The sequence below is a fragment of the Moschus berezovskii genome, chromosome 5 (genome assembly GCF_049115385.1).
Source record: "Moschus berezovskii isolate FMDL1 chromosome 5, NW_MosBer_1.0, whole genome shotgun sequence".
NCBI lineage: Eukaryota > Metazoa > Chordata > Mammalia > Artiodactyla > Moschidae > Moschus > Moschus berezovskii.
The window spans coordinates 67,916,855-67,928,596 of NC_142464.1; the positions used below are offsets into that span (position 1 = coordinate 67,916,855).

The window sequence follows — 11,742 nt, forward strand, 5'->3', positions numbered from 1 at the left end:
TATTTTTATCTAGATGGTGATTGCTATGAATGTATACATACATAAAATTCATCTAGCCGTCAGGCAGTTTACTCTTAGTATACCTTAACAAAAAATTATAACAAAAAAGCTGCCATTCTCTTTAAGTAGATGCTCTTTAGGTAGCATTGAGTGTTTTGAATGAAAATAGATTATTTATTGATGGTCTTCTGGAAGATCCTTGACAGACAAGTTAGTCGATAATACAAACAATTCAGTGCTTTTTGTTGTACATATTAAAGGCCCCATCTAGTCCATATGATGGAGAAGGCAGTGGCAACCCACTCCAGTACTCTTGCCTGGGAAATTCCATGGACGGAGGAGCCTGGTATTCTGCAGTCCATGGGGTCGCCAAGAGTTGGACATGACTGAGCGACTTCACTTTCACTTTTCACTTGCATGCACTGGAGAAGGAAATGGCAACCCACTCCAGTGTTTTTGCCTGGAGAATCCCAGGGACAGGGGAGCCTGGTGGGCTGCCATCTATGGGGTCGCACAGACTCGGACACAACAGCAGTCCATATGAATGAATATTTAATTAGCCATATTAACTGTGCTTATTGAAGTTTGAGATCTGAGCAAAGTTAATTTACTGAAGATAGTTTTATAAGGTACTCACTCATCAGTTCAGTTGCTCAATGTGTCCGACTCTTCTCAACCCCGTGGACTGCAGCACACCAGGCTTCCCTGTCCATCACCAACTCTCAAAGCTTGCTCAAATTCATGTCCATCGAGTCAGTGATGCCATCCAACCATCTCATCCTCTGTTGTCCCCTACTTCTGCCCTGCCTTCAGTCTTTCCCAGCATCTGGTCTTTTGCAGTGAGTCAGTTCTTTGTATCAGGTGACCAAAGTATTGGAGTTTCAGCTCACTCATATCCATTGATTAAAATTAGCTAACACATTTTGAAATTTCATACTCCTGCTTGGCTGTTAGGATTTGTTTTTAATAGATTTATGCAAATGTTACACATTATATGCTAAAAATCTCAAAGTTATCAGTAGTATGAATTTTATCAGTACTCCGTGAAAAGAAAAATAAATGAAAACTGAAGATTGTATTTTTAGTTGTATTTTTTTTTTACATTACCAAGTTTATATTCAAAATTTCATGTAGAGTAGTCAAAAAATGTACACATATCTTTATACCATCAAAAAGATGTTATAGTTTCTATCATATTTAGGTCCAAAAGAATAAGTTTTGTTTTAATGTTAATTTTATTACAACTAATTTTGAAAAAATTGTTGTTTACATTGATTTTGTGTTCAACTTTTAAGAACTTTGCATTTAAGTTTTTAAACCAATTAATTCTTAATGGTTTATGAATACCTCCCCAACATATGTTATGAAGGTTTTCAAGCATACAGGAGACTTAAAACTTTTCTCATTGAGATTGTTATGAATTAAATCCAGTTAAAACTCTAGATTTTCCCTCAGTTTTGAGAACAGACTGTCCCTTTGCATTCCCACCAACAGTGTTCAGTTCAGTTCAGTCGCTTAGTCATGTCCGACTCTTCGCGACCCCATGAACCACAGCACGCCAGGCCTCCCTGTCCATCACCAACTCCCGGAGTTCACTCAAACCCATGTCCATCGAGTCGGTGATGCCATCTAGCCATCTCATTCTCTGCCGTCCCCGTCTCCTCCTACCCCCAATCCCTCCCAGCATCAGACTCTTTTCCAGGATTCCAATTGCTCCACATCCTTGCCAACAAATGTTATCTTCTGTTTTTTTAATAGTAAACCAGCCAAATGGATGTGAGGTAGTGTGTGAGGTTTATATTTTTGTTGTTAACGAGTTGCAGAAGTTCTTATATATATAATTCTTGTATAGTTGTATATGTAGTTCTTGTATATAATTCCCTTGTCAGATGTATGATTTTGTAAATATTTTCTCCCCATTGTGTGAGTTGCCTTTCACTATTGATTATACTCACTGCATATGAAGATTTAAAACTTTTTTTTCTTTACATCAGAGTTCTTAACCAGTTTTTCTATTTTTTATTTTGTTACCTATGCTTTTTTGCCTATCTTTTGATATGCTATAAATCATGGCACGCTGCACTGTCATGGAGCTTTCACCCTATGTTTCACCTTCTAAGAGTTTTATAATAAGTTTTAGCCTTGGAAATTCCCTGGCAATCCACTAGTTAGAACTCACTGTTTTTACTGCGGGGTGTGGGGTTTCATCCCCAGTTGGGGAATTAAGATCCCACAAGCCAGGCACAGCAGCCAAAAATAGTTTTAGTCTTAGGTTTAGGACTTTGATCTATTTTGAACTGATTTTTTTCTCTTTTTTTTTTCCTGATTTTTCAAAAATTGAAGAATGGTTAACATGTTGTTAGTTTCACATGTACAGTAAAGTGATTAAGTTGTACATACATATTCTTTTTCTGATTCTTTTCCATTGTAGATTATTACAAGATACTGAGCATAGTTCTCTTGTGTTAATTTTTATATAGGATACAAGGCAAGGTGGGAGCTTTTAAAACATAACTTTTTTAAAAACTTTATTGAAGTGTAATTGATCTTAAATTACACACATTAAAAATATACAGTTTGATAAGTTTAGGCACATATACATCCATGAAACTGTCACGAATCAAGATAGTGAACATAATCAACATACTCCAGAGTTTTCTAGTGGGTTCCTTTGTAATTGCTTCTTCCAGACTTCCTGCTGCCCCATCTCCCAGCAACCACTTATCTGCTGTCACTATAGTTTGCATTTTATGGAGTTTAATATAAATGACAGGTCCAGCAGCATTTAGATAAAGAACTATTTGAATTGTAGTTTTTCTCTAATAGATAAAGTATAGACCTGTGTTTGTGACATGGATTTTATTTTAGTTTAGAACAGCCTGTCTCAGTTTTAAGTTGTATGCACTGAAGCAGTATTTCTCAGAAATTAACTTGGATCAGAATCACTTGGAGTATCTGTTAAACCACCCAAGAGGTTCTAATTCAGTAGATCTGCGATGAGGCTAAGAATTTTCATTTCTTACAAGTTCCCAGGTAATACTGATACTACTGTTTGAAGAAACCTGTATGAGACACATTTCGTTAAGAAATTTGTTGCTGATAATAAATTAACTTTCCTAAGCATCTGAGATGGTACTATTTATATAACCATTCTTCGGGAAATCGAGGCAATACTTAATTTTCTCTCTTCTCTTATTAAAATGGGGAACCCAGTTGAAAAAGACTGGTTTGGAATTATCTAATATTGGTGAAAATGGACATGTTGTTTAATAATCTTCTGCATTTAAAATAGTTCACTATTATGTTATTTCACTATTGTATTCATAAATATTTTTATACTAACTGGTCAAATAATTTTTTAACAGAAATGCTCAGAATCCTTTCTGGTTAGGTAGGCAGCATTTTCTAGATAAATATTTGCTTTATAAACATTTAGAAGCATGAATATTAAGCAAAAAGTTTTCTTTGTTCAGAATGTTATGGAGTGATTTATTTTCTTTCATTCTTCATTTAAAATTTTTTATTGTAGTTGCTAAGTTACAGGTGTACAGTATAGTGATTTTCAAGTTTTAAAGGTTGTACTCCATTTGTAGTTATTATAAAATATTGGCTATATTACTGTTGAGTGTTTAGTTGTGTCCGATGCTTTGCGACCCCATGGACTTTAGCCTGCCAGGCTCCTCTATCTGTGGAATTTGTTGTACAAAATATCCATGTAGCTTATTTTATACTTAATAATTTGTACTTCTTACATCCCTGGGCTTCCCCTGGTGGCTCAGATGATCAAGTATCGTGCAGTGCAGGAGACCCAGGTTTAATCCTGGGGTCAGGAAGATCCCCTAGAGAAGGGAATGGCTACTCACTCCAGTATTCTTGCCTGGAGAATTCTATGGATAGAGGAGCCTAGTGGGCTACAGTTCATGGGGTCACAAAGAGTCAGACACAGCTGAGTAGCTAACCCACATCCCTACCCGTGTATTGCCCCTCCCTTCTCCTCTCTCCCACTACTAACCAGTAGTTTTTATTTTTTTGTTACCGTCACTAGTTTGTTTTATTTTTTAGATTACACATTTAAATGGTATTTTTTTTTCTGTCTGACATATCACTTAAGCATAATACCCTCCAAGTAATTTTATACTTTCTTGAAAGTAAAGGATATTTGCATGATGGGATCTTGTTTTTAGAGTTACACAGAAAGGAAGTTTCACATGTTACTTTGTCACTTTAAGTTTATGTCTAGAGAAATGGATAGAAAGTTAAGTCAGTAGATAAAGCTGACCAGAATATTGGCAACAATAATGAGGGGGGCGGGGAGCTAAGGCAGTTTGAGTTATCTTAAGAAACGGAATGATTTACTTGTTTTAAAATATATATATTAGTATATTATATATATATTGTTTTAAAATATATATATGTATGGTAGGCAGATATATAATTATAAATTTCCAAGACTTAATTATATGATTGAGATAAAAATCTTTTTTAGCTCCAGTAGTTTTCATATTTATTCAGAAAACATCTACTTTGTCATGCAAACTGTTTGCAACTGGGATATCTTCCTGTTTTGAATTTTAGGGCAGCAGCAATGACTCTGCGCACGGTATTGTTGTCATTACAAGCACTGCTGGCAGCTGCAGAACCGGATGATCCACAAGATGCAGTAGTAGCAAATCAGGTGAGAGCGGTGCTTTTGAAAGACTTCCTTATCTGTGAGTCTTTAGTGGTTTGCAGTGTTAGAACATAAGCATATGTCTATTGAAACTGAATCTGGAAATGGTTTGCTTTGTTGCTGTAAGATTATTATATTACATATAATAGTGAAAACCTAATTTAGTGATTTTTTTAACATAGTAGTTTAATTGGGTGTATTAAATAAACCCAGTACAAGTTGCTTTTTTCTAATATATTGTGCCGTTTTCAAGAATTACACAAGGAACACCCATTTATCTGCCTTCTGTCGTGATTCTATGTTTGTGTCCATTTGTCTTTTAATTCAGCGATGATCTTTCCCTGATAATACTGTTAATCAGCTCCAGCTGTGGCACTGAAGTGGCATGGTGAAGGTTATCAAGGACCTTGTAGTTGCCAAATGGAATAAATATTTTTTGGTTCTGATCTTTGATTTCCAAGGCAGAGGTTAGCAAATTACAGCCAGCCTGGCTGTTTTTGTAAATAATGTTTTATTGGAACACCCCCATTTGTTTACAGCTACAAGTGGCTGAATTGAATAATTATTACAGGGACCACACGGTCTGAAAGCCTGAAAAATAAGAAAGCTTGCCAGCTCCTACTCTAAACCGTTAGGATTTATTGAGCCTTGTAGGGTTTGTTTTTTTTAATCCAGAAGTTTTTTTCATGTCTTGACTTCTCTTCCTATTTTTGTAGTTGTGGTTGTTCCCTCTTAGTTCCTACCGTTACTCCCTCACCCCCTTTTTTTTTTGGCCATGTTGCCCACCCTCTAAAATCTTAGTTCCCCAACCAGGAGTGGAACCTTTACCCCTGCAGTGGAAGTGTGGAGTCCTAATCATTGGGCTGCCAGGGAATTCCCTCTCCTCCCTTTTACATATACTTCCTCAGTTCTTATTACATCCTTTCTTTTACTTTCCATTTTATACTCTCATTTGGATGATCATATCCACACTGATGTTGCCACCTGTATGTTGATAACAATAATCAGGCTTGATCTTTCTCCTAAACCCAAAAACCTGTTTGGAACCAGAGAGCTTTATATGAATATCCCATGGGTACCTTAGCACAACATTACCATAACTGAAGGCAGACTCTTAAACCCTGTGAACCTGTCCATCCTTCTATAGATAGTCTGTTTATATATCCAAGTCACAGATAAGGAGTACTTCTCTGTGTCTCCTTTTCTCTCATATCTCAATGTCTCTGTCATAATACTTCTCTAACCGCTTTAGTTCACATGTTTAAAAATTCTCATTTGACTGCTCTGGTGGAATTTCCTACCTCAGCCTTTTCTTTTTACCTTCTACACTGATAGCAGTTAGCTTTATACAGTTCACATCCTATTTCATTTTACTATTAAAAACCTATTAATCAATCCTGGATGTTCATTGAAAGGACTGATGCTGAAGCTGAAACTGCAATACTTTGGCCACCTCATGCGACGAGTTGACTCACTGGAAATGACTCTGATGCTGGGAAAGGTTGGGGGCGGGAGGAGAAGGGGACGACGGAGAATGAGATGGCTGGATGGCATCACCGACTCTGTGGACATGAGTTTGAGTGAACTCCGGGAGTTGGTGATGGACAGGGAGGCCTGGCGTGCTGTGATTCATGGGGTCGCGGAGAGTCGGACACGACTGAGCGACTGAACTGAACTGAACTGAATAACTCTACTGTCACCTACTTGGTCAGTGCAAATTGTTCAGTTTGAAAAGTTCCTCCATGATTTGAACTATCTTCTAAATTCTTCAGTTCAGTTCAGTTGCTCAGTCGTGTCCGACTCTTTGCGACCCCATGAACAGCAGCACGCTAGGCCTCCCTGTCCATCACCAGCTCCTGGAGTCCACCCAAACCCATGTCCATCGAGTCGATGATGCCATTCAACCATCTCATCCTCTATTGTCCCCTTCTCCTCCTGCCCTCAATGTTTCCCAACATTAGGGTCTTTTCCAGTGAGTCAGCTCTTCGCATCAGGTGGCCAAAGTATTGGAGTTTCAGCTTCAACATCAGTCCTTCCAGTGAACACCCAGGACTGATCTCCTTTAGGATGGACTGGTTGGATCTCCTTGCAGTCCAAGGGACTCCCAAGAGTCTTCTCCAACACCGCAGTTCTAAATTCTTACTGTTCCTCAAACTCATGCTATTCAAGATTATCATTCCTACGTGTCGTTTCACCCAGGCTGTCATGTTTCCTGCCTAAGAAGACTTTTCCTCTTACAAACTTCTTCCTTTCCTTTGAAAAACTGTTCACTCCTTATTTTATGTATGTTCTTGTTAATATGTCCTACTATTATTATTGGCCATAGAGTGCTTAAAATTATGGTTTAACATGTTATTTATGTCCTATTGATTTCAGTTTTGATAGAAGCATGGCTTGAGCCTCAGCTTTGATTTCCTGTTGAGTTCTGAGCCTCAAAGGTTGAGATTGGACTCAGTTTTCTTTTGACTCTGTTGGGTTGTCTGACTTATTTCCTTGTTAATAATGGTAGAAACTAGATTTATTATTTTAATGTATAGAAATACTCAATGTGTATAAAACATCTTAAAAATATTAAAATGAATTTAATATTTTAAATTTATAATTTGCTTTATTAAGTAATGGTAGTCTCAGAATACTTGAGAATAAATTTACCTCTTCCAATGCATATGAAGAATCTTACATTTTAAAAAGTGCTCTGTCGTGCATTCATAATCATCTCAAAACATGTGCTGTAAGTTAGGACTGCACATGAGGTTTCCTTAAATCACTATAGTAATACAACTCTTAACAAAACAGCCAACTCTCCTTGTATTCTAGCACGAGCTGTGATTAATGCAAAAATAGGTCACATTTATTAGTTACTGTCCACTTAATTTTAGAAGCTAGTAATTCTGTTTATCTGTGTAATGTTTGCCACTGCACAATGATTAGAGGCATCTCTAATAACTCCGTTTAGTGTTTTCTACTACTTTGTTGAAATTGGAGATTGAAGTTGATGAATATTATATATCTTTATTTTTCTTTCATCAGTGCAACTTGTGAATTGCAGGTTCCCATTCAACAGTCTTTTCTTCAGTGACATTGTTTGTTATGGAAAGTGAATCAATCACATTTTAAAAATCTAATCTACATTTATTTAGAAAAATCAGGTTTTTAGGCAGTTAAGAGATGAGTTCCTATTTTGAATACTATAACTGCATTGTCACATCAATCACTTTTTCCCCCATATAGTACAAACAAAATCCTGAAATGTTCAAACAGACAGCTCGACTTTGGGCACATGTGTATGCTGGAGCACCAGTTTCTAGTCCAGAGTACACCAAAAAAATAGAAAACCTATGTGCTATGGGCTTTGATAGGGTAAGTACATAAAGGCATGTTGATTTTTATTTATTTGTTAAATTATTGTTGCAAATCCTTGGCTAGTGATTTTTTTTTTAACTTTGGCTGGTTCCAGTCATTGATTTTATTTTATTTTAAAAAATAATTTTATTTGTTTTTGGCTGTGCTGGGTCTTCATTGTTGCTCGGCTTTTTCTCTGGTTATAGCGAGCTGGGGCCACTCTCCAGTCGTGGCATGCGGGCTTCTTACTGTGACGCTTCTCTTGTTGGGGCACATGGGCTCAGTTGCTGTGACTCCTTGGTTGTAGAGCACAGGTTCGGTAATGGTGGCACATGGGCTCAGTTGCTTCACTGCATGTGGGATCTCCCAGACCAGGAATCAAACCTGTGCCTTCTGCATTGGCAGACGGATTCTTTACTTCTGAGCCACCAAAGAAGCTCTAGTCACTGGTTTTAGAGTTTTTAATGCACTACGAGTGCATGGTAACTTAAAAATGAAAAAACAAGGTGTGGTTTCTTTAATATAAAGACAGTGAGTGATACGGTATTTTTAAAATATTTCCTTGTGATTTTATCTTGTCCCCTTTTCTTTTCTACAGAATGCGGTAATAGTGGCCTTGTCTTCAAAATCATGGGATGTAGAGACTGCTACAGAATTGCTTCTGAGTAACTGAAACATAAAGAGAGATGCTGATATAGTCAAGCTTACCCCTTCTTGGAGGAGCATCAACATCTGTTATTTTTAGGATTCTGCATAGATTTCTTTTAAACTGGCATTCTTGCCTAATGATGTTATCTAGGCACCATTGGAGACTGAAAAAAATCCCTGCTCTGTAAATAAAGCTAATTAAACGTCTGTGTAAATTTAAAAAGGGGAAATACTTTAATTTTTTTCTTACTTAATAGTGTAAAAATTCTTTTGAGCTAAGCTAAAACCATGGAAAAAACATGCTACTTTAGTGTTTAGCAGTATACCAAGACTAGCAAGAGTTTGCTTCAGGATTTTGTTGAATAATTAAGATAATATTTTGAGTGTGTCAGGGCCATTCAAATTGTTGGTGTTGCATCACAGCTACCTTAACTGTTTTTAACATGGATCCTCTGTGCCTGTGAATTTACTTGCATGCTTGTTCTTGACTTCTTAGGATGGGTAGCTGAAAAGACCACCATTTTAAGCATTTGAGAACTCTTCAATATGAGATTTATCCAGAAATGAAGATGGTGACCTAGTCAGAGCCTTTTTTGTCCTTGTCAGCAGACTGGGACAACATATCTGTTTTTCCCCTCTTTCCACACACAGCTAATGTTCTAATATTAAATTTCTTTATATTTGGTGAGGAAATGTGCTGAAGGACAGTATCCCTTGCTCCATTTTAGGTCATCCATTTGGAATGTTTTGTCACAATTATCCACTCTTAAAACTTTCCTATATGAGTAAATAATATTGTAAAAATGGAGCTGCCAGTTTTGTTTCTTTTTTTTTTAAAAAACAGTAAATACTTGATGTTGCTAGCAGCAGCAGCAGTATTCCCAGATTAAATGAAAAGAACCCAGCTTAATTTTTCAGTGAATTTAACGTCTTTTGATTTTTAAACTGATGGAATTTTTCTTTGAGAACTTGCAAGGATGAAATCAACTGTTTGCAGTTTTTTTTAGCCTGTTTGGCTTTATAGAGATTGCTTGCACTTCCCCCTATTAACACATGAAAGCTGTGTTGGTGTTTTACTGTACATACTTCAGATGCACATAGGAATAGAAGTGTGTTATAAATCTAGCTTTCTTTATGATGTTTCTGATAATATGAGAATTGAAAACTTTACCTTCTCTTGTACATAGTCAGACTTTCTATACGTATTAAAGTTACACTTCACTCTAAGTTCAAAGTTTGAAAATTATTAGTTTTGCAAGCTCTAACACTAATGTGAACATTCTATGAAGGGTGAAATGGATTTGTGTAGGCAGTTCTATACATAGAAACACAGTCTTATTAAATATTCAAGACCAATGCAAAAATAACAAAAATGTAATGAAATCTGAATGGATTAAAGTAAGGCTGTATATGGAAAGTCATATTATAAAAGGTTTGCTTTCGTCAAGTGTTATTTATCCTAAATTATAATGGTTAAGTGTTTGGAAAATAGTTTTGAACAGTAAATTCAGCATAATTTCATTTGACTTCTCAATAATCTTAGAAGCAATAAAAAGAACCATTATTAAATGTATTGTAATGTTAAGATGTGAAGGTTCTTCCAGAAACTTGTAAGGCTTTCCTAATCAGTAGTAAAACTCTTATAGTTGATTTTATTGCATACTAAACACAAGTTGCTGTTTTTTCCCCTGTGTTTGCCTAAGTATAAATTTCTTTATACAATCACCTCCTTTAATTGTAATTTAGTTACTTTCTAAAGATGCCAAAGGAAACAAGATTTTCTTTATTTATTTTAAATAGCTAAAACCATGTACTTTTCTTTATATTTTGAGGTAAGGTTGGAATTGTGTGAAAATGTGGACAGTTTTGTTCCATCGTTGTTTAGAATTTTTTTGTTTTGTTTAGTGGAGGGTGGCTTGGTAATGTTAGTAATATTTGCATTATTTTAAATATCAAACACCTCTACCCAGTTTACTGTTTGCCTGTATTATCAGGGTATATTTAATTGTCCTGTGGTTTGACAAATGAGAGAGAGAACTCAGAAGTTACTAAGGGTCAAGCATTGTATACTTTGCTCTTGGAGGCAGCTGTAACTTGCCTGTGACTTTTATGCACATTAGCCCCTTAGGGTATACTCATCTAACTGCAATTCAACATCCCCAGTGCCCAGGAAATGGAAAACTACAATATTTGGTATGAGAGGTTCTCCATAATGGATTTTCATTTAAAAACTTTACCTCATTTACATTTAATGTGATTATCTGTTTTCTGGTACTTTTCCCACTATCGCCTTCCTACTGGGTTGTTCCCCCCCCCAGCTATTATCTACAGGTAGATTTATTTCCCCAAACATAGAAATAAAGGCAGTTGCTTATTTCTCTTTTCTTATGTATGTTTAGAAAAAGAACAGTAAAAGTGCAGGTCTAGGGAAAGCATACCCTGTTTGAAATTATAATTCTCAATGGTTTGTGATTTCTTAGTTGTAAAGGCTTCAAAAATTATAGTTAAATGTATGTGTAGTTTTATCCCATCTGGGCAGACAGTTTGCTATAAGTCACTGATACTCAAATAGTCTTCTGTGATGATCAGGTCTATTTCCTGAGTGTGTATCTGACTTTTAAAAGAACAAATAATTAAGTTGTGTTAGTATTTCAGTACAGACTGAATGAATAAGTAGCAGTTTGTGATCCAAATAAGTATACAGTAAGGTATATAAATATTTGAGGAACTTGGTACTAAATTAGATTCTCTGTGCTGGCTCCCCCAAATGTTTGGAATTGTGACTGTGATTTACATAAACACATAATGCATTCAAGTATATATATGTGTGTTTATATTCTGACCATTTGCTTTTGAGAAGCATTTTCTGTGAAATGAAAGGCCGTTTTTTTCTTTTTCTGGGGAAGTGTTTCACATTTGTGATTGCTGATAGTGCATAAACCTATGCAAAATAATTTTAAAGTTTGAGAAAGAATTGGCAGATAAAGTGCATATTGCTTATTTATGCAGTACGGAATGTAGCATGTTGTGTTACTGCTGCTTAACAAGTTTATCAGTGTGAAAAGCAATTCTTAGCTCTAAAT

General features: G+C 36.0%; 1 protein-coding gene across 4 annotated transcripts in view; it reads left to right on the forward strand.

Annotated features, from left to right (window-relative positions):
- Positions 1–11,479, forward strand: part of UBE2K (ubiquitin conjugating enzyme E2 K) — a 75,555-nt gene extending 64,076 nt beyond the window's left edge. For all 4 annotated transcript variants that reach the window (XM_088836289.1, XM_055435241.2, XM_088836290.1 and 1 more), the window contains 3 exons: positions 4,576–4,675; positions 7,901–8,029; positions 8,610–11,479. In XM_088836289.1, the coding sequence (XP_088692415.1) occupies positions 4,576–4,675; positions 7,901–8,029; positions 8,610–8,684 (304 nt within the window). In that variant the 3' untranslated portion in view covers positions 8,685–11,479. The remainder of the gene's footprint in view (positions 1–4,575; positions 4,676–7,900; positions 8,030–8,609) is intronic.
- The last annotated feature ends 263 nt before the right edge of the window (positions 11,480–11,742 follow it).